The 27,587-nt window shown below is 37.0% G+C and overlaps 4 protein-coding genes across 5 annotated transcripts in view; 1 reads left to right on the top strand and 3 right to left on the bottom strand.

The window, feature by feature from the left end:
• gng12b (guanine nucleotide binding protein (G protein), gamma 12b) overlaps positions 1-3,932 on the bottom strand; it is a 90,850-nt gene extending 86,918 nt beyond the window's left edge. Inside the window, exon 1 of the mRNA XM_073851418.1 lies at positions 3,668-3,932. The gene's annotated coding sequence lies outside the window, so the exon portion shown is untranslated. The remainder of the gene's footprint in view (positions 1-3,667) is intronic.
• A 1,064-nt stretch (positions 3,933-4,996) lies between these two features.
• Positions 4,997-9,716, bottom strand: dr1 (down-regulator of transcription 1). 2 transcript variants are annotated; one of them, XM_073851854.1, is made up of 4 exons: positions 9,482-9,716; positions 9,004-9,378; positions 6,314-6,477; positions 4,997-6,190 (listed from the first exon to the last, which is right to left on the bottom strand). In XM_073851854.1, exons 2-4 carry the CDS (start codon positions 9,221-9,223, stop codon positions 6,044-6,046), a joined length of 531 nt encoding a protein of 176 aa, XP_073707955.1. In that variant the 5' UTR covers positions 9,224-9,378; positions 9,482-9,716; the 3' UTR covers positions 4,997-6,043. The 2 variants fall into 2 exon arrangements, with proteins under 2 accessions (XP_073707955.1, XP_073707956.1); XM_073851855.1 differs by having other exon boundaries at positions 9,004-9,291.
• Positions 9,717-14,511: 4,795 nt separating this feature from the next.
• On the top strand, positions 14,512-20,024 carry LOC141346363 (zona pellucida sperm-binding protein 4-like). Its single transcript, XM_073851216.1, has 7 exons — positions 14,512-18,434; positions 18,505-18,692; positions 18,766-18,863; positions 18,936-19,093; positions 19,162-19,354; positions 19,427-19,574; positions 19,651-20,024. Exons 1-7 carry the CDS (start codon positions 18,077-18,079, stop codon positions 19,738-19,740), a joined length of 1,233 nt encoding a protein of 410 aa, XP_073707317.1. The 5' UTR covers positions 14,512-18,076; the 3' UTR covers positions 19,741-20,024.
• A 126-nt stretch (positions 20,025-20,150) lies between these two features.
• LOC141346362 (retinol dehydrogenase 8) lies at positions 20,151-26,644 on the bottom strand. Its single transcript, XM_073851215.1, has 6 exons — positions 26,485-26,644; positions 25,355-25,516; positions 23,254-23,433; positions 22,959-23,052; positions 22,675-22,855; positions 20,151-22,556 (listed from the first exon to the last, which is right to left on the bottom strand). The coding sequence occupies exons 1-6, from the start codon at positions 26,579-26,581 to the stop codon at positions 22,356-22,358; spliced, it is 915 nt and encodes a 304-aa protein (XP_073707316.1). The 5' UTR covers positions 26,582-26,644; the 3' UTR covers positions 20,151-22,355.
• Positions 26,645-27,587: the final 943 nt, after the last annotated feature.

Here is a 27,587-nt window from a genome sequence, read left to right as displayed (position 1 = left end):
GGCTGGATAACTCTAGCAGGTTCATAAAGCTTTTTATTATTAAATATGAACGCAGTTCGGATTAAATAAAAGTACAGTCAAATAAAACACGTTTGATCTCCAGTTTAGTTTTGTCATACTTTACAATAAGATCAAATTCATGCATTATCTGACAAACTTAAGTGAACAATATATTTTTACAACATTAATTCAAAATGTTATTCAATACAAACACATGATCATTCATGTTTGTTCATGTTTAACAGTTTAACATGATTTTATGGATTAGTAAATGTTGAAATGAGCCTAATCTTAAGAAGAAAAATTGCCATATAACTACTGTTTTATGTCATGTTGTCTAACAAATGAAATCGTATTGTAAAGAGTTTTCAATACTGCATTTTCTATCTGTGATAGACAGTTTACTTAATATATGTAATCTTATCTAAATTTATTATAAAAGCTGAGGTTTGTTATTTACTGAAAATTTATATTTTTGCTGGTGTCAATGATCTAATGTTGCATCTGGTCAGGCTTAGCCCACTGCTTTACTTAAATGTGTTATATTTTCTTTTTACAGCTTCAGATTGAGGAAGATCATGAAACACCCCAGCAAACTCTAAAACAGACAACAGTACATATGTTTTTAGAAGCAGCAGAAACAAACTTTTGGATGAAGCTTGTGTACATTTTTTGAATGCCTGTAATTTATTTAGTTATTTAATTATTAAAATGTTTACAATCCTTGAAATACTTTGATTACTTGGAAAAACCTGAAACTAAATTTAGATATGTATAACGAATGACATTGGTTTTTGCACATTTTATTTTTCTTTAACTTTATTAATTAAAATAGTGTGTTGTTCAATTAATGTTATTGTGTTTTACTTTGGTACCGAAATTGGTACCGAGAACCGTGGATTTTTACTGGTATTGGTACCGAATACTGAAATTTTGGTACCGTGACAACACTACTCATTAATGTTCAAACAACATGTAAAAGTTAGTTTTGTATCTGATGACCCCTTTAAACCAACTCATAACCAGCTTTTAACCAGCTCAGGACCATCTTAAGCCAGCTCAAACAAGCTACCATGCTTCAAAACATGCCTAACCAGCATATGCTGAGTTGATGAAATCGAATTCTTAATTAAATTGAATGTAACATTAAAATAAATAAATGGGGCTGCACAATTAATCAAAATAAAAATCATATTCAATCACGTTTATCAAATCAAGGGCTATTTACACACATTTATACACATGCAACATGTTTTCAGACATTTTTTTTGATAATTCACACAGCTCTGTATCTATCTATCTATCTATCTATCTATCTATCTATCTATCTACCAACATATAAAAACAATCAAAATAAATAACTTGCCAAAAAAGATTACATCATGTGACTGTTGTTAAATAATTCAAATGTTAACTTAAAATCTCAGAGGATACTTGAAGTAAATATTATATATCTAAGGGGTTCGGCAAACAAAACAGAAATTAAGAACCCCTGGTCTGCTGACTTCAGAGAGACAGAAATTACTTAAAGGGCAGAAACTTCATTCATTATCTATCTATGAATCGACAAGAAGATAATAAATATTTTTAACTTTGATCACTTTTGACTGATATTGGTCGATATTAAATATATACTGGCTAGATGAAATCACTTAATAATAATGTATCTTTAAAAACATGAATAATTCAATAAAACACTTAAACGTAATCTTTAGCAAATTCCAAAATGAACATCTATTGCAGAGCAATCAGATTCGGTAAGACAATGGCTAATATTGCAACTTGTGTGGACCTGAAACTGGACCAAACTGGTAAATCCACATTCACTGGTAAACTCCCCCATTCCTCACATGACTCTGGCCTGATAGCAATTGTTATTATTTAACTTTACTTATATAAACTATAGGTATCGTATCACTGTGATATTGTACACTGCAGATTTCCTATAAGAAATAAAGCAAACATGTTGTGCCATGAAATTCTGCATTACTAGATAAAAAAGAAAATGATATTACCAACATGCTGCAAAGCAGGTCATTAAAGGCGATGTGAAAATAAGCCATTTAGGCAGATTTATCAGAAAAATATTCCCAGAGCGTCTCTGTGCAGCTGTTTTAAGATACCTTCTAAAATAGCCTTTTTAACTGTGACCAGCCAAATCTAGACCCCTTGGGTACAACTAGGCAACACTGACTCAGTCAATGGCATAAGTTTGGGGCTAGACAATATGTTTGTCCAATCAATGAGACAGAGATTGGTGGAGTGTTCAGGAAACATGTTTGTTTGTTTGTTTGTTTGTTTGTTTGTTTGTTTGTTTGTTTGTTTCCTGCTAATGTCATCCTTCTTTAAATCAAAAGTTGACTTCAAAAAGTTGGTAGTTTACATAACCTCATATTGTTCTACACTGTAAAATGTTTTCACCAGATTCAACTTAAAAACCTAAGTTCAGCAGCTGCCTTAAATTTTTTAAGTTAAATCAGCTTAAAACTACAACTCACTTTAACTTATTACTATAAAAATGAGTAGATTGTACTTGTGAGTTGAAATGACTTAAGTTGATTTAACTAAATTTTTAAGGCAGCTGCTAAACTTAAGTTTTTAAGTTGAAACTGGTGAAAACATTAAATCAATGTTGTCTTGGATCCCAGTGACTTTCATTGTATGGACAAGAACAGTTCTTCAAAACATCTTCTTTTATATTCCACAGAAGACAGGAAGTAAGAAGGTTTGGAAAGACATAAGGGTGAGTAAATAAAAAAAATGGGTTGGGTGAACTGTACCCTGCACGTTTTAATTTTATGAGCTATAAATCCAACCAGAAAGGCTAATAAATGAATTAAACATGGAAAGCTGGTAAAGATTTAAGACCCACTGCTTTAGGACACTTCAAACTGTATGTAAATACAAAACTATATTTATATCTTGTAGCAAATTTTCCCTAAATAAATAAATAACTCTACTAAAAGAACAGACTCTGGTTTCCTTTTTTCCCTTGTTATGAGAATACCCATAATACCCATTCAAGTCTAACCAGAAAGGTACTGCCTGTGCCTGCATTTAACAGATCAATGTGCAAAGTCCTTTACAGTAAGTTTACATATCTGGTCCATGAATGAGCGTGTTCTGGCTTTCTTCTGGATGGCATGAACCACATTCTTGAATTTCCTGTGATATGTCACATCTTGATTTGTTATTGCAAAAACATTGATGATCAATCACTCAGCATTCTTTCCAAAGCATAAAGAACAGAATAAAAGCAGTAGTTCAAATGCAGGAATCATTTCTTCAGGAATAATATTACCAAATATAACACGTTTAAAGCTGACAGCTATACATCTCAGCTGATCTTATAATGACAAAAACATATCCTCAACCATTCAAACTGGAAACACATTCATGACAAATAAATAAATGTGCCACAAATCTCAACAGCCATGGTAATAATTTTGTTTTTGTTAAAAATGGGATTCTGTTTACAGCAACTATCAAACACAAGACAGATAATATTGACAAAACCCAGATCAAAACAATATCATACACAAATAACCGTTTTACACGATTATTTACCTCTAAACAGAATAGCACTTTATGAGAGTGGTGCAGTACACACACGTTTAACGTTATATACATAAAGCTACTGTATAAATGCGGTCAGTTTGACACTTACCGTATCTCGGCTCAGTGGGTTCAGTAGGAAGAAAAAAAGGGGGGTAGAAGAACAACCTTGATGTAATACTACCAAAACAGCCTGATCTGTCGATGGCAATTCTTCACAAGTATATAAAGTTCGCCTGTAACAACTGTCACCTCATAAACTTAGTGTTATCCTTGACTTGAATGCTCTGCAAAACTGTCTCAAAAACTGTTTATTTGATACAGCCGAACTCAGAAACCGATCGACCTTTCACTTCTGTACGCGTAAATAAGGCGGAATGGTGGGAACGGTGGAGGGCTGGAGCGGAGCGCAACAGTTTCTCTACACGTCCACAATGGGAATTTACGATTTCTACTATGGCAGAGGCAAAGCTTATGAATATTAATTAGGTCATACTGACGTTGCCTGGTAACCTTCCGGTAGCGTCCAATCACGTAACATGATAATATTCATGAGCAAATGATTCATCAAATCACTCTGGGCTGCTGAGAGAACGTCAGATTGCGTCATTAATATTAATATTTCAAGCCTGTGCCGTAGTAGAACTATCGTCTCCATTACGGCTACAGGAGCGCCATCTGTCGATGCACCATAATTTTATAACCACCACCCTTGTTCATTTGTTCACCACCCTGCATTTAGGGCTATCAAACGATTAATTGCTATTTGAATCCAAAATAAGTTTGTTTACATACTATGTGTGTGTGTACTGTGTGTATATTTATGTATACCTGTATATAAATACAAATACATGAATATATTAAGGAAATATGTTAGATTTATATATAAAATACTTATATATAATCTAAATTACATACAAGTATAAATATACATACATATAAATACTTTTTAAAATATATACGTGTATTATCTGTTTTATATATACACACAAAATAAATATACACAGTACAAACAAGCATAAACTTCTATTTTGGATGCGATTAATCACATGACAGCCCTAATTAGATATTTGTTATGCCATTTAAAAACATTCTGGCAGTTACCATAATGAAGACTTCCCTGACAGCACACGTACATCTACGAGACGTCTATTTGACGTCTTATATTCTGCATTTACATCTGCAAAACGTCTATCAGACGTTTCCTATTAGATGTCAAATAGACATCTATTCAATGTCTTAGAGATGTTTATGAATTAAAATGCATGTAAAACTAACATCCTACAGATGTCTGCCAGACATTTTTACACAGCAGATGCTTTCCAGATCAAGAGATCTTTAACAGACATCTCGCAGACGTACATGTGCTATCTGGGTTTATCTAGAACATTTGTAAACTATTTTTATTTTAAATATTTTCATTAAAAATCAGAACACAGGCTGTCTATAAAACGGGTTGACTTTATTGCTTAGAGAATACAGCTTACAGCTTTCGCAAAAGGCATGTGAATACGCTTCTCAACTACACCTTACCAGTCATCACAAGATATGAATTAAACACACATTCACAACTCCACTTTTACACATTGCACCTGGAAAAAATCTGCTATCAAAACATTGTACAAAGTGAGAGTTACAGAGCGTTCAGTGCGATATGCACCGAAGCACTCACACAAAGAGCAAATACCATGAGCAGATTTCCGAAGCCTATCTGGTGACTGAATTTTCATAGTTTTTTTCTATCTTTGGTACTATGAGACAGATTATTCTGCACATGTAAATCTTTTCCTTGGAATACTGTTCTGAACACAGGGAAGGTAAAAGCCTATCTACACATAATCTTTATCCTCACTTGAACTAAAATGAACCAAAAAGCAACATCCTACATTACAAAATCACATTCTCTGAACTCACTCAGCAGAACAAAGAGAAATACAGAAGCGGGGATGAACGGCTGTAAAAATCACTTTCCAAAAAATGTTCCCCAAATATGTCTCTTGAAGCTATTTTACAAAGACAAACATAAGAGAAATACGCAAATCGCCTAAAACAGGACGCGATTCAAAACTCAGCTCCTGAATTTAACCAATGACAATTAACATGGTGCGCCTCATGTCACAGCCACGTCACATGACTTAACATCCTTCCCACACACATACGGTGAAATTTATGGCAACTGCTTTCAATTAAACCAGGAACAAATAAGAAAGAAAAGAGGGATTTCCGGGAGCTAACAATTCTAGTTAACAAGTGAATCGAGGCAAACATAGCAACAAATCACAGGAGAACACCCATGATTGCTCCTAAACCGTCAGTATGGGTTTATACTGCTGACCTGGGATTTAAAAGTTTATATAGAAGAAAACACTGCAGAGGTTCTTCTCTGCTAAGGTTACAGAGGACATAGTGTGTGTGGGAGACCGTACATGTCTGTAAATATATATATTTGTCAATCTATCTGTGTGCTTCAATGATAGCCTGTCAGGATTCACATGTCGTCCTCTTCATCTTCATCCTGGGAAGAACCAGCCTGCTGAGCGGAACTGGCTGAAGCAGCCGCTAACTGTGCCTGCTGGGCAGCCTGCTGCATCTGTAACCACTCCTGCTGTGCCAACTCAGCCTGCTGCTGCCGTGCCTGTAAAACAGCAGAACTTATCAGAACAGCTACTTGAAATCAAAGCGTTCGCGTTGTTACACAAATACAAGGCACAAAGGAGTGAAATGTAATAGGTTAACAGGTTCTTCCAAGATTTTTTACCTTGGCAAATAATTCTTGTTGCTGACGGAGAAGTTCTTCCTCGGGTATGCCAAGGTTCTCTAGTCGAGAGCTGGCCTTTCTCCGTTTAAGTGCTACAGTTTTACACTCTTGCAGAACGTCTTTTACTTCTGCGATATATGACCCAAAACCTAGACTTTCAAGTGCTGAGGGGAGAAAATAAAAATAATAATCACTGTTACATATATCTGTTGGAAATGTAAATCTTTATCCTGTAACACAATTGTATCCATCCACTGCGCGGTGTAAATCCAAATAATGCCAAAATACTGAATTAATCTGTATATTAAAGATAGGGATGCACCGATCCGTATCGGCCGATCACTTGCGCGTCTTGTCAGTAAAGCCGGTTCTGTAATCAGCGGTAAATGCCATCAGGTGCGTGATTTCACGTTGAGCCGTATATACTACACACAGCCATTGTTCACTGACGAGCTGCGCACATTCACACTGATAATGAACATTGATTTGCACAGCTCGTCGGTAAACAACGGCTGTGTGTAGTATATACGGCTCAACGTGAAATCACGCACCTGATGGCATTTACCGCTGATTACAGAACCGGCTTTACTGACAAAACGCGCAAGCGTGATCGGCCGATTCGTATCGGTGCATCCCTAATTAAAGAAATAGCTTACCCAATAATGAAAATTCTGTCATTTATTACGCACCCTCATGTCTTTCCAAACTTCTAAAAACTTAATTTATCTTTGAAACACAAATTAAGGATATTAATGAAATCCGAGAGCTTTCTGACCCTGCATAAACAACAACAGAAATACCATGTTCAAGGCCCATAAAGGTAGTAAGGACATTGTTAAAATAGTCCATGTGACATCAGTGGATCAGCCTTTATTTTATGAAGCTATGAGAACTTTGTGTGCAAAGAAAACAAAAATAACTTTATTCTACAATTTATTGGAGTCAGTATAATTCCGCGTCAGTCTTCGATGAGCGTTCATGACAGTACCACCAGAATTAAAGGAGTAGTTCACTTTCAGAACAAATATTTACAGATAATGTACTCACTCCCTTGTCATCGAAGATGTTCATGTCTTTCATTCTTCAGTCGTAAGGAAATTGTTTTTTTTGAGGAAAACATTTCAGGATTTCTCTCAATATAATGGACTTCTATAGTGCCCACGAGTTTGAACTTCCAAAATGCAGTTTAAATGCAGCTTCAAAGGGCTCTAAATGATCCCAGCTGAGGAAGAAGGGTCTTATCTAGCAAAACGAACGGTTCTTTTCTAAAAAAACATTTACAATTTATATACTTTTTAATCTCTACACAGAGTACACACAGAGCTAGACAAGACGAGCATTTGAGGTTAAAAAGTATATAAATTGTATTTTTTTTTTTTTTTAGAAAATAACAGATCGTTTTGCTACATAAGACCTTTCTTTCCTCTGCTGTGATCGTTTAGAGCTCTTTGAAGCTGTATTTTGGAAGTTCAAACTCGAGGGCACCATAGAAGTCCTTGTATTGTGAGAAATCCCAAAATGTTTTCCTCAAAAAAACAATTTCCAACATCTTGGATGACATGGGGGTGAGTACATTATCTGTAAATTTTGTACTGAAAGTGAACTACTCCTTTAATTGTTGAATTAAGTCATTATTTTGTTTTTTCGCACACAAAAAGTATTCTCGTAGCTGTCACAGACTATTTTAACAATGTCCCTACTGCCTACTATCTTTCTGGGCCTCTGCATAGACAGCAACAGAACATGGTAGTCTCGGATTTCATCAAAAATATCTTAATTTGTGTTCCCGAAAATAAACAAAGGTCTTACAGGTATAGGAACGGCATGAGGGTGAGTAACTAATAACAATTTTAATTTTGGGGTGAACTATTTCTTTAATTCCATCTATGACTTTAGCTGTCACCTAAAACGCTGTAGATTCAAACTCACACAGGGACAATCTAATCACCATTGTGGACTTGATAAACAAATAAAGGATTGGCTCATGCAAAAACAATCACATTGTTTGCCCTCATTTTGTTCCAAACCTGTATGACTTATTTACTGCTATGGAACACAAAGATACTGCAAAGAATGTTTTTTGAATAACTGCATGGGGAAAAAAGCTTTTGTTCATAAAATGAATAATCACAGGTGCCTAACACTACACCCAAAAATTAAATCTTATTTTGTGCTCCAAAGAATGAAAAGCATAAAGATTTGGAGTAAGCCAAACAATGTTCATTTTCAGGTGAACTCCACTTTCTAAGCCATTTTATTAAGCAAATAAAAAGTGGCCAAAACTCCTTTAAAATCAGTCACGACTTGCCTGACCAGGGGACAAATGTGGACAAACTAGTTCTTAAGACATAGTCGTACATGCTGGCAATGTTTATGCAACTGGTCACAGGGTGGAAAAGCAGCCAAGACCAGTAGACCAGTTTAGGCTGGTTTAATTCATCATTAATTGTGTGTAAATTAAGCTAATGACAGTGATGGGTGATAGAGACAAACATCTAATTTAGGGTTCATCAGAAGCAAGCAAGAAATACAGGTTTCAGACATGAAAAAACATGAAAGTGTTAATTTGAGTTAACTACCCTTTGACTCAAGCTTACTGCATAAGCTCTGAATAAAACCCTCCACCATTTATCCAACTTGAGTAATTAGCTATTAGTGGTCTCACAGGCATCAAGAAGCGACATCCTCACCGTTTATAACATGTTCTGGGGATATAGTCTTCTTCTCTGACTTATTGCAGATCTCGTTGGCCTCTGATGAGACGAGGTGAATGAACTCCGTGCAGCAGTTCACCACTAGCTCTCTGGCATCGTTCGCTACTCGCACATTGGGAAGCGTTTCTTTAATCATTTTATTGATCGCCGCCCTCGGGATCGTCAGATCATCGTCGTTGCCCGATGAAGAGGCCATGAGGGATGAGCTGCCGAGACGCTTCAGAGTTTGAAGGGAATCGAAACCAGGCAAAGTAGTTCAATGGGCTGTTAATGAGAAAACACCCACAGCGTCGGCTTTGTTTGGAGATTCAAATGATGTGGTCGGCTTTCTTATAGCAGATCACGAAAACACTGTCAGAGAGAATGCATATCTTTGAATATAGTTTTCAATTCAAATTCAGGGAAGGCGTGTGAGTGTTTGACACAAGGAAGGGAGGATGAGAGGAGTCGGTACCTTTCGGTTGATCAGTTTACGCTGACTCTCCACATCCACACTTCAGATCTTCTGCTGCTGTTCCTGTGCGCGTTTATAATCATGGTTCAACTCCGATCATTCATTTTCAAGCTGCCTGGATAAACTAACAGACGCCGCACGCGTTCTGCTAAAGCCCGGGGCGGAATTTTTTTTTAAGCATCCGAAGCTCCTAATTCATTACTTCAACCACTCAGTTTGCGATCAACGAAATGAACCCCACAATGCAACACTTCCGGATATCCGGTGATTCTTCTGCTTGTTATTGTTTCGTGGGATTGCGCGACACTGCCGCTTACTGTATGAAAAGGAAATTACGGAATTTGATGTCGAGATACTTTTAATACTTAAAAAAACTCGAAATCCTTCAAACCATCAAACATTGTATTGTGTACTGAAAAGTAAAAAATACACAAGATTATAGAAAGTCACGTGGTTACATACACTACCAGTCAAAAGTTTTTGAACAGTAAGATTTTTAATGTTTTTTAAAGTCTCTTCTGCTCACCAAGCATGCATTTATTTGATCCAAGGTACAGAAAAAAAACAGTAAAATTGTGAAATATTTTTACTATTTAAAATAACTGTTTTCTATTTGAATAAATATTAAAATTAAATTTATTCCTGTGATTTCAAAGCTGAATGTTTAGCATCATAACTCACATAATCCTTTAGAAGTCATTCTAATATTCTGATTTGCTGGTAAAAACATTTATTATTATTATTATTATTATTATTATTATTATTATTATTATTAATATGAAAACAACTGAGTAGAATTTTTTAAGGTTTCTTTGATAAATAGAACATTTATCTGAAATCTTTTGTAACATTATAAATGTTTTATCATCACTTTTGATCAATTTAAAGCATCCTTGCTAAATAAGCTTTTAAATGGTATAGTGTTTATGGTTTTAAATGGTATAGTATAAGGTTACAAAAGCTTTTATTTCAGATAAATGCTGATCTTTGGATCTGAAAAAAAAAATACTCAACTGCTTTACATATTGATAATAATAATAAATGTTTCTTGAAAAGCAAATCAGCATATTAGAATGATTTCTGAAGGATCATGTGACACTGAAGACTGGAGTAATGATGCTGAAAATGTAGCTTTGATCACAACAATTTACATTTTAAAATATATTCAAATAGAAAAATGTTATTTTACAAGTAAAAAATAATATTTCAAAATGTTACTTTTTTGCTGTACTTTGGATCAAATAAATGCAGGCTTGGTGAACAGAAGAGACTTTTTTGAAAAACATTAAAAATTACTTACTGTTACTGTTCAAAAATTTTGAACGGTAGTGTAGTTAGTTTAGCAGCCAGTTGCTTGAGTTTTCTTTTTCTTCTTCTTCTTTTTTTACTATATATACATCAATAAAATTAGTTAATTTAATCGTATTATATTATAACTGCATGGTACACACAGACAACAGGACTGTGATACACTCCATTTCATCAAGTTTAGGTCATGGTTGGTTCTATTCACATAATCCCCTTTATAAGATTTTAGCTGTGTGATTAAGACATTAACTTGATACTTTTGATGTTTATATTTGGTAGAAGCGCTGCATGTCTTAAAACAAAAATAGAACAATGTATCAGAACTGGTGAAAATTGATCTTTCAGGGATCAGTTGTTAAAACAAGTTTAATCTGGATTAGAATAATCCCATGATTTGTTATTCAGGATCAGGTAATCTTATTTCTGTGCCAGTTTTTCAAAACAACATTGGATTAGATCACCTTTAGATCACCCTGATACACTTGTTTAGATGGCCAAATCCAGATTATCAGTGCTCTGATTGGAACTAATTATCACAATGTAGGCTACTAGGTAAAGAACAAGGTGGAACTTTTAGCGTGGAGTGAGTGATGTTAATTTGAAGAGGCACAAAACATCCAACAAATCTGCCGTTTTCATTTTTCAACAGTCAGACCTCGCATCTGACCTGCAATAATTAAATAAAACGAACAAATTTACATTGTAAACACATTGTGGATTTTGAGCTCATATTTTAAATCATAAAAATTAGATCATGTCCAGAGTTCTTTATTTACAGTCAAGCCTGAAATTATTCATACCCTTGGCAAATTGTGACTTAAAGTTACTTTTATTCAATCAGCAAGTTTTTTTTTTTTTTGTCTGGAAACGACACAGGCTTTTCCCAAAAGATAATAAGACAATGTACAAGAGGCATCATTGTGGGAAAAAAAATATTACTCATCTTTTATTTACATTTGAACAAAAAGTGGCATGTCCAAAATTATTCAGACCCTTCTCAATAATCAATAGAAAAGCCTTTATTGGCTATTACTGCAATCAAACGCTTCCTATAATTGCTGACCAGCTTTTTGCATGTCTCCACTGGTATTTTTGCCTATTCATCTTTAGCGATGAGCTTCAACTCTTTCAGGTTGGAGGGTCTTTCGTGCTGAAATGTCCACTGGTAGCCCAAGGCCAAGTTTCTCTACAGACTGTCTGATGTTGTTGTTGTATTGCTCCTTTTTCATGGTGCCGTTTACTGTGATTAGGTTCCCTGGTCCACCGGCTGAAAAACACCCCCAAAACATTCACACACACAAAAAGTTTAGATATAGTTGAATAAAAGTAACTTTAAGTCAATTTTCCAGGGGTATGAATAATTTTGGGCTTGACTGTAGATCTTTCAAGCTAAGCTTTTAGGAGGCAGCTTTCAAGGTTGGCTTTGGTTTGCAGTAGTTTGGTCACAAATTTGCCCTTTAGGTTTCTCATTTAAGAAGTGACTTATAGGCATCATCATTGCTGTTTAGTGATGAACACTTTAAGCTTCCTTTCTGAGCTCCTGTGGTAATGACTACTGGCTCTATCAGCTTTTCAACTCCAATAATACCAAGAACCACATCTGAACCATACTTTTCTTAAAGGGCTGTTTCAGTGTTTTTTGCTTCAGCATGGTCCTTTGTTGCCCCGGCCTTCAGATTCTAAATTTCACTTGCTCCATTGCCCTCTCCTGTCAAAAAAAGCATTCACAATAGGTGATTTCACCCCTAATTATTTTTCTGTTTTTCACTTCTCCACCCTTGGTAGAATTCAAAGAAAATTCCTACTATTGAAGCATAATGGCATAACGAGGCGTGCATTGGCAGCAGTGCATTGGTTTCTGCAACATTAACATTAGGTCCTTTTCAGTCCTTGGATCCACCACTTTGGTGTAGCGAACATGGGAGTTTACGAGCTTTGAGCATGATTGATTTAATTGAACAGAAGCCAAAGCACATCAGCTAATTGATGTTTAATTGGTGTGTGTTTAAAAAGACCAATTACAAGGCTATTCTATTTAGTCTTTTCCTGCACCGCCAGAGCTAGGTTGTATTTCGATGGACATCCGGCGTAAAACCTTGGCCAAACCTAATTCCCCTCTGGCAATCCCTAGGGGAGCAGCCAATGGAGAGAAAGAGAGATTATTTAACATTTCTAAAAATAGTTTCTGAGAGGCACTGACATGTCAGGTATTGTTCTTTGCCATGACCAGTTTGATAATAAAGTGTAGTAGGGTGTTTGTTGAGCACTAAAGATGTCCATGATGTAGCCTATCCTGAGGGAGAGAGCTCTGTACAGAAGGTTTCAATCTCAAAAAATGATCAAAGGTATCCCAATCCTACAAAAAGTTTTGAACAACACCTACTGAAATTAAACCATAATTGGATGACTAGCTCTAATTTAATTCCTGAATGCTTGTTGTTCTTTTGAACCACATAGCTGAAAATCGTATCGGTTTGCTTTTGAACAACTGGGCCCTTAAGATCATTTCTACTGTTATTTGAAAATTATCATGTCAATTGTGATACACAAATGCAATACACTTTTTGAGAGAACTGGCCACAAGGTGGTGCTATAACAAGTAGATTTGTGTATAATGCAGAATCTTTATTTAAATCTTTTCTTTTTTCCTCTAAATTCTCAAGTGCTTGTCATCTAATGGCAACAAGATGTTTCACTGCTGCCTATAAAACATTTTCCCCCTCTCTCTCTCTCTTTCTTTGAATCTGAACTTTAGACCACAGCCACAGCACTTACGCTGGAAGTATGACTGACATGTAAAACAACCAGTGGCAGTCCATTGTTATAAGGTTTGAAAGTATGGACAAGTATGAAAAAGGTGAAGGTCATAGCAATATACATACACATAGAAAATGTTTATGAATTCTTTGTACAGCACTTCCTTGCACATATATATTAAGTAAACGAAGCAGAATTCTGGTTGTGCCTGTGTTTATCTAGTTTAATTGCTTTTAAGTGCCCACAAAACTCTGCATCAACATTGTACCAGCAGCCGTTTACCCTTACTGCCAAAAATCTTTCAATAAGATTACTAGATGGAAAAATGCTTATTGGATTTGTTTGTAATATAGACCAGACATTTCTACTGAACAGGCTGTGCTTGGTCTGTGAGCATGGCATCTGAGACTAATAAGAGTTTGAATGGATAGCTTTAGCATTTAGCCCCTTTCTACTGTAGTAGATCCCTTAACTAATTCCTGGTCTGTGAAGCTTTCAGAGTGGCCTACCTGAAACATTCTTAAAAATATCATCTTTTGTGCAGCAGCAGAAAAAAAAAATCTTACAGGTTTGGAGCAACTTGAGGGTGAGTAAATGATGACAATTAGCATTTTTGGGTAAACTATCCCTAACCCTGGGTCCTCATCTTTTCCTTTACCCCTGACTGATGTATGCATTTGCTATATAGCTCCTCAACCGTTCATGTTCTTCTTAACAGTTGGTAAAAGAACTTGCTAGTTTCATTAATGACATGCATACATTAACTGAACAACATCCAAATAATAAGTTAAGAATAATGTCTCTTCCCTCATATCCTGACTCCTCATCTGACTTTTGTTTGTTGTTTCAAAGAATTTATTCAGATTATAATTGGCAGAGATTAAATTTGGTTTACAACTGTATGTAAGGATGATCTATTAGATGAGCATGAAAGATGGCCAAAAGAAAGAGAATGAAGATTAGATGAACAATTCATTTATTCAAATGTCTTCAGCTGAAGAATAGAAAATTAGACGAAGGAAACGATTAGCACAGGTAACAGCAAACTATTATGAACATTTTGCAAAGTTCTCACTGGCTGTGATTTTAAACAAAAGATTGCACAGTGTTTGGTATTGCAGATTTGCTTTTTTCATACATAATGAAATGATCTTAAGCAGAACCAGAAAAAACAGGTCAGTTGTCCTTGGAGGTATTCCAGAAAACAATGTTAACTTCGTGTCACTTGGATTATTGGTTATAGAAATGCGGTCTAGAGTTAAGGCTGGAATACACATGCATTTTGCCCTAATTTTTTCAGTCTGAATGCACTAAACAATGTTGACTGATTTTGCAGAAAACTGCTTTTTTGGCTTTAGACTGGTTCCGCCCAGCTGCAGGATATCAAACATGTCTGAAATATTTATTTGAGAACACAAATTGTTTTTATTCGTCTTATATTTTCAGGGTTTCTGCAGATATGAACAAGTGAAATTTAAGACTTTTTAAGACCTTTTTAATACCACCTTATATGAAACTTAAGACCGAAACCTGTAATGGAAATAGATATTATATTACATGCATATATGTAATATTTAATGTGTTTAATGTAAAAAGTAAACACAATTTCATGGCTGTCATAAATTAAATTTATTACTACAGTGAACTTTTCATATCAGCAGATACTATTCCACACAAAATATCCCCATAAAAGTACCACTAGAAATATCTGATGTAAAAAAAAAAAAAATTCTGAAGCAATATTTTCATCAGTGCACTATTAGCTTTTACATCTTAAATCTGCATATTTGATTTACCTTTATAAAGGCCTTTTTTTTTTTTACTTTTGAAATGTATGCATTAACTTTGAAATTTATTTTATGAATTTATCAATAAATTCTAAATGGCTGTTAGCAGTGAGATTACACAATTTACACTGCAAAATTAAAAGTGAGATTAATGTTTTAAATACATTTATTGATTCATAAATATATTAATTAGAAATGTTGGGTGTGGGTGTGGAGCAGGTGTGGAGGTATACTTTTAAACCATAGACTGTAAAAAAAGATGGACAACGCGTCTCCGCCTCTTTCCACTATAGAAAAGTGAAGCCAAAACAGCTCAATATGGCCGCTACCATCTTGGGGGAAGTTACGTCATTTGGAGCCAGAGCATGCGCAGTAGAGGTTCGTTTGGAGCCAGAGCATGCGCAGTAGTGTCGTGAGGCGGAGCCGCGGTGTCAAAGTCCCGCCCAAACTCCCGCAGACCCAATCGCACGATCACAATCATGACACCACACCCCGTTTTTATAGCATCAAATAACTACTTAAAAGCAAACTTATTAGAAAAACGAACACCTGAGCATGAATCAGCATTATAAGAACTACCTCACACGATGGAAATCACCTTTGGGAAAAAATTATTTGCTGTGTAATTCGCTTATTTAGTTTGGCTCTCGTCCCATTAGATTACATGGAGAGGGCGGGGTTTATGACCTATACTGCAGCCAGCCACCCGGGGGCGATAGAAAACTTTTGGCTTCACTTTTCAGGACACCTACGGCACGCTTGTTTTAAACACACTAAACTACCAGCAGGTGGCGGTAAGTCACTTCATGAGCGAGTTATTTCAACTGATTCGAGCAAAACGCCGAATCATAGCAGAACGTTGCTAGGAGAATGCTTCTGCTGCGATCCTTGCTTGGAACTATTTTCGTTGGTGAAACAGAACAAAACAGTAAATATTTTGTCTAAAAGGTCCAGGTCCAGTAATGTAAATGAATGTGCTTAATGGTAAAATTACAAACTGCACAAGTGTGTATGGTCATCACTAGTGTAATTTATTCTGAGTTCGGATTAATAGTCTGTGCTGTAATGGCTTTATTTTATCTTGTCAGACTGATTGTGTTTTAAGAGCCAAACTTGCACCACAATATGGCAATACTCCACTTTTCAGAGGTTTAAAAGTGAGGCAAATGGATCATAAAGCACCTGTCAGTCATATTAGAGAAACAGCCAATGCAGGCACACACTGTTGACCCAATTATGCAGCATTGCCCATATGGAGGGCCACTAGAGGGGATGAACACAGAGGGTGGGCCGATTCACTGAACTAAGGCCAGTAACTTTGATCCCATTGCTGAAAAGGAAAAGTTCCTCTGTGATTCTTGACACCTGTAGCTTGTTTTAAGGAGTTGGATCATTTGTGCGCTATTGTAACTTCATGGCTGTTCAGTGGTGATGAAGTAAAATGCAGTGTGCTCTGGAGCGCGTGCATGTGTGCAGTGGATGGACATAACGATCGCGGGGTGCGGGTGTGTGCACAGCGGCTCCGGTTCGCTCTCCTCCGGCTCGACATGTTAAATTCAAGTACGTAAAAAAAAAGAAAACAGTACTCTTATTTAAAATTCTTTGTTTTATTGAATCCAGTCTTTCTGAACTCCTACATATTCATAGTTATCCCTTAAGAATATTAATGAGCATTTGACAATAATCATGTACATCTGCACCACCCCCCATGAGATGGCTATCTTTTAAAAAAGAAAAAAAGGCTTATCTTAGTATTTTTATCTTGTTTCTAGTCAAAATTTCTAAAAATTCTTAAATTAAGGCGAGACACTGCCAGTGAATAGGGTAAAAAAGACAACTAATAGTTATCGCCTTACTGACCCAGTTGATCGATTACATTGATAATATGAAATATGTTTATTTGCATACATTTCTAGTCCAGAAATCTAAACACTGGATGAAGTCAGTTTCAAAATTCTTGTTTAATTTTTTGACATAGTGTCAAATGCTTTTACAGAGGGAATTTGGGGTATATCATTTCATCACTCCATAATTCAGGAAAAAACTTTGAACAGACAAAAAACATGTATTTCTTACCATTTTGGGGAGAAAATGTTGTATAAAATCAAGCTAATATGAACAAATCCCTCTGTAAAAACCTTCAGGATATAGACAGAATACAAATGTAAAGTGTGGTGTGTGTAAGTGCTGCTGAAGTGGAGATTTATGGCTCAGTGTAGGAGAAAAAAACTCTTGGCCTTAAAAATATGTATTGTAATTGAAATCTATTGATACAAATAGATAAAGTGCTATAAACGAAACACTTATCAGTGATGTTTGGCTGTTTTCTGAAAAAACACAAAGGCCTAAATCTCAAACTTCAGCTGCATGAAAAAACAGCGTTTTTGCCCGTAAGATGTATTTAAGATATTTAATCTTGTTTTTTGCAAAATGCACTCTAATTTAGTTTTTTTTTCTCCCTGGAAACAGTTAAAATTATCTGGCAATGGGGTAAGTAAAATATTTTTAAACCAAGATGCATTTTAAATGCATCTTAACTTAGGAATTTGTAGAAATTTTCACTAGAATCAAGACAAAAATACTAAATAAGATGCAGCCACTGTTGTTCAAGAACATCCAATCAAATGTGAAGTTAAAGTTAATTAGTCAGAGCAGCTGTAATGGTTCTTGATTAAAGGGGGTGTGGTTGATAACGACTATTCATTTGCAGAGTATAAATAGCAGTCCAAGGCCTCCTGAAACTATGCTCAGTTGTTTAGTAATGGCAGGAAAGTGGCATTTATGTTATTTCCAAACACTATGTGTTTTGGCTTGTTCTTTTTGCAGTGCTCTTCCTCAAATGGGTTTTCCAGCTCAGAATCCTCAAGCTCTGATGTTCCAGCCGTCTGACCATCGGTTTAAACAGTCAGCTCAACAACAATCTGCTCAGCAGGTTCCTCAGAAGTTTCAGCTTCAGCAGCCAGTGAAGGCTGAGCCTGTTGACAAATGTGCTGTAGCTGATTATGAGCAGATCCAATGTGGACAACCTGGTATCAGTGGTGCTGAGTGTGAGGCTATCAACTGCTGCTTTAACGGACAACAGTGTTACTATGGGAAAGCAGGTAAGAGTTTCGAGTCTGATGAAATTTGGTTAATGTTTGTAACCCACATTAATTTACTCTGTCATTCCAGTGACTGTCCAGTGTATTAGAGATGGTCAGTTTGTGGTAGTGGTGGCTAGAGATGTTACACTGCCTCGATTGAGTCTGGATTCGGTCCGTCTAGTGGGTGGAAGTGAACCACCTTGCACTCCTGTGGACTCTACACCTTTCTTTGCTATATATCAGTTCCCTGTCACCGCATGTGGCACGAGCATGATGGTGAGGAGATGCTTCTGGCTTTATTCTGCATGGCTTATGATGGGCTGGATGCCAACAGTGTTCATATTTGCAGGAGGACAGTGGATATGTGGTGTATGAAAACAGAATGACCTCCTTGTATGAAGTAGGCGTTGGTCCGTTTGGTTCCATCACGAGAGACAGCCATTTTGAGTAGGTGACTCATACCCTGTATCTTAAGTACCATCTCTGACAAACTCTACAAGTTGACCGTTTGTTTTCCAGGCTTCTCTTCCAGTGTAGGTACTCTGGTACTGCTGTGGAAGCTCTGGTTGTGGAGGTCAACAGTGTTCCTGCACCTCCACCAGTAGCTGCTCCTGGACCTCTCAGAGTGGAGCTTAGACTGGCCAATGGCCAATGTGTCACCAAAGGTTGCGCAGAAGGTAAGACTTGTCTTCAGTCTTAAAGTCCAGGTTGCAGTGGACTGTGGTTAAACCCCAGTGTTCCTCAGGGGATGAGGCCTACACGTCCTACTACGGTGCTGCTGATTATCCCGTCACGAAAGTCCTGCGAGAGCCTGTGTATGTTGAGGTGCGCATTCTGGAGAGGACTGACCCCAACCTTGTCCTGATGCTGGGACGTTGTTGGGCGACATCAACCCCCAGTCCACTCAGTCTACCCCAGTGGGATCTTCTGATTGATGGGTGAGTCTACCGACAGTCTTTATCCAGCTAGTCTGCTGTGAGGAACTCTCCAACTGCCTCTTTCCTCTTCAGATGCCCTTATTATGATGACCGTTATCTGACCGCACTGGTTCCAGTGACTAGAGCGTCTGGTCTTCAGTTCCCAACCCACTACAAGCGCTTCGTTGTCAAGATGTTCACGTTTGTTGATCCAGCATCACTGGTTCCTCTGCAGGAAACCGTATGCTCTCAGCTCTTCCTGAACCCCTAATATTACTCTTTAATGGAATCTATGGCTTAACCCTTTTCTCTTTCAGATCTTCATCCATTGCAGTACAGCGGTGTGCCATCCCTCTTCTGGCTCCTGTGAGCAAAGCTGTGGCAGGAAGAGTAAGTGCACGAAGTAACTATTTCCACTTGATTTGTGACTTCGTGGCCTTTCTCACTATTTCTCCTTTTTAGGAAGAGATGTTGCTGTGAGGACCTCCACTATTGGACAAACTGTTTCCAGTGGAGAAGTGAGATTGGTTGTATGATTGAGTTGTCTTTTAATAAACCATGTAGAACCTTACACTGTCTCAGTGTTTCATGCCAAGCTACCTAAAGTTGCTCGTTTATTTGCCATGTTAAATCAATTGACTCCAAATCTACCTTCAGTCATTTGGTGCATCAACTATTGGGCCTGTTTTGGTTAACAATTTGTGTTCTCAAAAGGTCTTCTAGACACCTTTCCCTTAAGATCTGGTTCAGTTAGGGTGACCAGATGAGATTGGTTGAAATTCGGGATGGGGGGGGGGGGGTGCAATGATCAAGATAATACTTTCATGTTTTTATTAATATAAGTAGCCTACATACAATAGAAGTAACGTTAGGCATTTTTATACTTCAAACTGAAGTTAATGAACCAATCATATTTTTAACATTTACATATGCATATAAATTGATATAGCCTAATACTTAGGCTATAGAAGTATTTTGAACACAGTGCCTCGCCCTTCTGCCTGCACTTTCAACTGTCCTAACGGCTGCTGCAACTTGCGCTCTCTTCATCTACTCTAAGCAAAAAGGTTGTATTGTCTTTGTGCATATAGCCTAGACGAATTAGATAAATAGAAGCAATAACTTTAAATTCACACTTGAGCTATATAGCCTACCAAGGTTGTGGATGCTTGACATCAGCATATTTTGCAGAGCTTTTCACTGCTGCCAGCACTCCCGTCTTTCCCAGGATGTATTTATGGAACTCTGCGCAAGTCATTAAATTAATTTTTACTTTGATTTCGCTGCGGACCAGTTTAATTTTTGGGACAATTAGAGCGGGATTCGGGACAGCAGCTTAGATTTCGGGACTGTCCCGAATTTTTCGGGATGTCTGGTCACCCTATTTATATCCTTTATCCAATTTGTTCCTCTTTGTGATGGAGTTTTCCTCCACGACTCTTATCAGGTCGGCAAAAGTTATCTTTGGCAAACCAGTGAGGGAAGTTGTGTAGACTCTCTCCATTTTAATTTTAAATTACCCGGCTTTCTACTGTGTTGACATTACACAGGAAGTCTGCATACCCTGCGATTGCGTGTTTCTGTGAAAAAGGTCTATTGCATGTTGGTCTCATTTGTAGTTTAAATACAGCAAATTATATTTGGAATAGTGAAATAAAGAACTGCAACACCACGAAACAACAAAAATAGAATTTAAATGAGCTTTAGAGGTAGCGTTACATGGACATTGGAAAAATAAGACCTGTGTGAAATTATTTAAGACCTAGAACAGCGAATTTAAGACTTTTTAAGGCCGAAAATTTAGATTTTTTAAATTTGACTTTTTAAGACCCCGCGGAAACCCTGATTTTTCTTGTAATGAGGCACACTCAATGCTAAGTTATTTGAGTATAATGCCCAGTTTTTCTCTGTAACCATTTATAAGTCGACTGTATGATGCCTGGTGTTTTAAAACTTAGATTTAAGAGTGAACAGAGCATCAAATCCATGAAAACAAACACTAAGAAGAAACACATATCGCTACTTACTGGCTGTTATTTCTATTTTTTAAACATATTCTATTTCTTTTTCCTTTTTCTTGGTAGCCTACTGTACTTCACTAATGCACAATTGATGCTAAGTATATTCAATAAAATATATTATGGCTTGCAAAGATATTACGGCTGTATAATAGCCAAGGGTATCCCATTCTGCTCCAGGAGGCCTACCATCCAGCAGAGTTTACCTTTTTATTTTGAAGAGATACCAACCTCCACATCTCTACCATTGGCAAAAACATAACGGTTGCTCCAACTCAATTTATCGCTTTGGTGTCAACAAATTGATGTCAGGGCTGTACGACAGGCAGTCGCTGTTTGCGGATACTATAGAAAAAATAGTCTGTTGCAAAATAGTTTGTGACTTCTCTTCAACTTGACTTTTGCTTCCAAACATTTGATAAATCCAAAATGAATGTATATTGGTAAACATGTCGAAGACTTGCCAATAGGTTGTCGATTCATTAAGAGATAAGCTTTAAAGCGGCTTTGGTTAAGCTCAAGCCCCAGTTAAACACATCTGAACCAGCTAATAAAAGTCTTCAGGATCACTAGAAATTTCCTGGAAGATGTGTTGGCGCTATACTCCAAATGTGATGGAGCAAGACTAGACATCCCTGCCATATATAGTACATATAGGTTTTTTTAGGTTTAGCCATTTTACTTCAACATTGTATTCATATTGTATTATATTATATTATATAACATAAATATTATATAGCAATATTCAGTGTTTTAAAATTATAATTAATGCATAATCTCTGCTGTCATGTCCACTGTATCTGAAGTAAACCAACTCTGGAACATAACCTGCTTTGAAGCAAGTTTTGTTCAGAGAGTAAGTTGCTGTATGGCTACTTACATACCCTCAAAGTTACTTCAGTTTTTGGAGGTTCTCCATTTACTTTGGGTAAACTCACCCAGTTAAATTGCTTAACCTGCTTTCTAGAATACCCTTTGATCTCCAGCAGAATATTCTTGTCTTTTTACAAAGTGATCCTCTTTCGGCTTCTCCAGAGCAGGAGCTTGAGGAAACTGAGACTTGCATTGAACACCTTGTCCTGTTCAAATGCCATTTTGTAGAAGGTTTCAATGGGAAGGTCTCCGTTTAGATCCTCAGATGTGTACAGAGTGTTAGTCTGATGCCGAAATGGTGGGTTCTTCATGGTAATCAATTTCAGTATTTGCTGGTTATGAAAAAAACAACAATATATGGACTGTTAGAATTTCAGAGGAAAAACAAAACAATGAAGCACTAAAAAGATGATGAATTAAATGAAACGCTGCATAAAAAGTTCTCGGTACCTCTGCAACATCCTCTGGAGTTTGTCTAAGATTCTGGAATATCTGGTTGTAATTCTTTAAGATGTTGGTAAACATATCTGTAGTTACTTCATCAGCTTTGGTGAGGTCTGTCTTCATACCTTCCTCGTACACCTTACGCTCCATCTCTGTGACGACGGGTCCTGGTTCAAAGAGGCTGATTCTGCAGAGATGCAAATACAGTATGCATACAATTACTGTAAGGGCCAATGCTTTCAAAAGGGGGGTATTTGGGACCATTCAAAGCTATGAGTGTGATCACTTACTTCAGATTGAATCTCAGAGCTTGAACGGCCAGACTTTCACAGAACCCTTCAACAGCAAACTTGGAAGCAGCATAGATGTCGTTAAACAAAATCCCTGTGTACATGAACACGACAGTGATTAGAGAGGGTTAACCCTTATTGAATCCTCTTAGAGCTCCTTTAGTCATGATTGTTAATCCTTTAAGTATCTAAAGGTGGACCTCTCACCCTGGTATTAAGAGCTCAAATGCAAATATCAGTTTAAGAGAACCAGGCATTAATAAAAGCTGGTTGTTGTCCATTTTTGACAACTCACCCTGAATCCTCATCACATTGCTGATAACCACTATGTGGCCACTTCTTCTCTTCTTCATATCGGGCAGAATCTCCTTCAAGAGTCGCATAAGCCCAAAGTAGTTAGTGTCCATGATAGTTTTCATCTCATCAATGCTCTGACACTCAATGGGGCCAATCATTCCCATTCCAGCATTACTAACTGAAACAGAGAACAGAAGAGTAGTTTTAATAATGCTGATTCACAGAAGATAAGAAGATAAATTAAGCATATTTTGTATTTTATCTCATAAACTGCTGGGATTTTCATGCACAGTTCATAACACTGTAAGCAGCAATTGCGTGGGTAACGATATTTTCTAAGAGAGATCAGAGGTCAATGGCCAGACAGATTAAGGGTGACAGGAAGAGTCCATGCTGATAGCCTTATGGGCAGCATGCCGACATACAGTACAGCGCTGTCGGGCTACGGACATCCCAAGTTCAAATCCCAACTCAAGGACCTTCCCAATCCTGCCCCTGTATCTCTCTTCCACTTTGCTTCCTGTCAGTTCTGATCTGATTTTATCTTAATAAATAAAAAGGTGACAGGAAGGAAGTGAATAACATTGTGTTATAACAGGGCTATGCAGTAGAGCAATCCTAAATGCAAAATGTTGAATCTTGAAGTGGATAGACTACAGTAGCTGAAACCCTAATTCTTCTTTTCTTTTTAGAACAGGAAACTGAATGTGCTCTAATGGTCAAATGTACAACAAATGCATTTTGTTATAATGTCAGCATAGACCAAAATCTCTAATGTCCCCAGTTTCTTAGTATACCCATCCATACCCAAAAGAATCCATGCTTTTCAATACCAATATGCTATATAGACTGGCTTGTTTAACTGAAAAGCTGGGCTTCCTTTTATTACATATTAGGGCTTTTTACACTGCTCTTGGTCATTCTAAAACCCTGGGTAAATAGAATCCTGAGTTATCTTGCTTTATGTTTCACACTCCTCATACTTTATCTGGGGTTAAAATTAATCCGGTGGGGGTGGGGGGGGGGGGGGGTGTTCAATAACTGACAGTAATTTTAATTTTTGCTTAACCCCAGGTTAATGTTATGTCTTTTCAAACCCATGAGACCTTTGTTTTTTTGGAACACAAATGAAGATATTTTTGATGAAATCTGAGAGCTTTCCGACCCTGCATAGACAGCAAAGCAACTCATGTTAAAGGCCCAGAAAGGTATTAAGGACATTGTTAAAATATGTGACATCAGTGGTTCTAATGTAATGTTACGAAGCTAAGAGAATAATTTTTGCCAAGGAAAAAACCCTGCAGGGTTGCCATGTTTTCACAACACATCCTTCCCAATTGCTATTCAAAACTAGCACAAAAGTAGCCCAGTAGAATTTGAAGTGGTAAAATACATGTTTGTTTTTATTTGGAGCGGGGTTCCCCTGGTAAAATTCGCATTCCAAGGGCTAAATATCACGTTACTAGGGAAAAACAACCTGTGGCGACAGTATAAATATATTCTAGTTCCATGGGAAAATCACAGCTGATGAAGCAGCTGGTGGTCTGATTATCATCTGTATATTCTAGTTCAAATAAGTAAAGTTTGGCAACAAAATCACAAGTTATCCTCTCTCTCGAAATCAGTTTACGAAGACTGTTCTATATACAGCGTGTGTCTTCCTCTGCATGTAAACAAGGCGCAGCGCATCTGGGTTCTACATCAGGACACCGGCTTCTGCAACAGCAGCAGCGCATGCGTTGAAGATATGGGTTTGGAACATGAGGGTGAAAAACTAATGACAGAATTTTAATTTCTGGGTGAACAATCCCTTTAACCCTGGTGAAATTATGAACAGTGTAAAACGTGAAGCAAGATAAACCTGGATTTCTTTTACACAAGGTTTAAAATGTGTATAGAGCCCTATCATTTCACAGTGTACTTTGCAAAAGCGATGCTAACCCTGCTCCAGAACAGGGTTTTATAACCCTCTGTAAAAAATGGCACTAACCCACTTCTTAATCAGTCTGTCTCCGCGGTATATGGCGCCCTGCACATGAATAAAATTGATATGATGGCCACGAAGTTAAATCATAGCATTTGTGTTTTGAAATGCTTACTGAGTATGTCAACTCTATGCATGGGCAGGCTGTCCACACAGGCTTTGATAGAATTCTCATCACACACGTCCAACTGCTTGATCTCCAGTGTCTTGCCCAAAGTACGACCTGCTGCCTCCACCAAAGCTTCGCTTTTATCCGGGTTCCTCATGGTCGCATACACTGCCAAAGACAAAACATTTAGCTTAATTTCCATTTGAACTAGTCTGCTAATTCGTGATTTCAGCTAACAGATGGAGAGCATAGTCATCATTTAATGACTAATGGATTAAAGCTACTCAGCTACTTATTTTAAGAAAATCTACAAGCAAAGGAGAATACACAGGTTAAAGATGAATAAAGATGAAGATTTTAAAATGCTTTTTTAGTAAAAGTAGTGCAGTTTGCAGAGCGTACAGTTTTAACACTGTGAATATTTTCATTCTCATGCAAATTGGACTGTTTTCTGCATAGTTTTACATTAGAATGATGGAGTTCCCAATCCCAACACGCACATCTGCAAAGTAAAACCCGCTGCCTTCATTGTGCCTCCTGTTGCTTCTTCTTTAACACTGTTCCTCATGGTATACACTGCCAAGGTCAATATATATATATATATATATATATAGGCTAACTTTCATTTAAGCTCATCTACTAACATTGCAAGGTAACAGACTGTGATTACAGTCATCATTTAATGACTAATGGATTAATGCTTCTCGACTGCTTACTTTGGAGTAATTCTACACGCAAAGGCAATTTATACACATAAGAAACATTATAAGAATCTATTTTCTACTACATGAATGTAATTTGGTTAACAGAGTGCAGTTGCAGCAGAATACAGTTTTATGACATCATCCATGTGCACATTTGTTCTTTTTAAATAAACCATTTTGGGACAAGAAAATAATAAAAATACTGAAGTCATACATATGCATATTTAAATGATTTAAAACAGTCAAGAGTGTAAAATGTGTCAGTACATTTTAATGTAGACCTACTATCTAATTTAGCACACTAATTAGTGTCAAAACTGTCCTATGTTTATTCTGAACAGTATTTGTGCAGTGCAACAAAAAGCAAATTTTTTACTACCACAGTTGGTCTACTTCACTATTATGCAACTATAGATAACCTATAGGTCTTACCCATAAACCTGTTCTTTTCATCTTTGGCAAGACAAACAGCAAGTGCCAATCCAATGCCAGAAGAACAACCAGTGATCAGTACAATCTTCTGATTCATGGCTGCTTTCTCTGATGATAGTGGTGAGATGAAGAACAAGAAGTAAATGAAGGCTGAGGAGAACTGGAAAGAAGATAAGGAGGCAGAATGAGTGTGAGCTTGAGAGATGAGCTACAGTAAAACACTTGCTAATCCACAGCATAAAGACTCAGCAGAATGACCCACATGTCACTGTAGTCTAGACATGTGGTTGACAATACGTAACATTACGACTGCTGGGGAAAGTCCTATACACCACTGTGATCTAAAAGAAATATTAGTTACACTTTACAGTAAGGTTCATTAGTTAACTACAGTAGTTAACATGAACTATGAAAGAATGCCCTGGTTATATGCTGGTTAGGTATGTTTTGGTGCTGGGATGCTGGTTTTAGCTGGTTTATGCTGGTCCCTTGCTGGTTTATGCTGGTCCTTAGCTGGTTAATGCTGGTCCTTTGCTGGTTTATGCTGGTCATGTTGCTGGTCAAGGACCAGCATAAACCAGCAAAGGACCAGCATTAACCAGCAACATGACCAGCATAAACCAGCAAAGGACCAGCATAAACCAGCAAGGGACCAGCATAAACCAGCAAAGGACCAGCATATACCAGCTAAAACTAGCATCCCAGCACCAAAACATACCTAACCAGCATATGCTGTTTTTTTCAGCAGGGTGTTAATTTCAACATTTGTTAATGCATTAAAAAAATCTAAAGTTGTGCTTGTTAACATTAGTTAATGCACTGTGAATTAACATGAACTAAACGACTGTATTTTCATTAACTGACATTAACACAAATTAATAAACACTCTAATAAATGTATTGTTCATTGGTTTACACATTAGCTATCATTAACGAATGAAACCTTATTGTAAAGTGATACCAAAATATTGAATAAAATCATATCTTTCAAAAGGTTGGTGCCAGTAGTTTTTTGAAAGAAGTATACCTACAAACGCTGCATTTATTCGATCAAAAATACAGTCATGTTGTGAAATATTATGCCGCTGGTCACCTCTGGAACCA

Source organism: Garra rufa, chromosome 12 (genome assembly GCF_049309525.1).
Source record: "Garra rufa chromosome 12, GarRuf1.0, whole genome shotgun sequence".
Classification (NCBI taxonomy): Eukaryota; Metazoa; Chordata; class Actinopteri; order Cypriniformes; family Cyprinidae; genus Garra; species Garra rufa.
The sequence above is the reverse complement of the archived record's forward strand: the minus strand, read 5'-3'. Positions and strand labels throughout refer to the sequence as shown.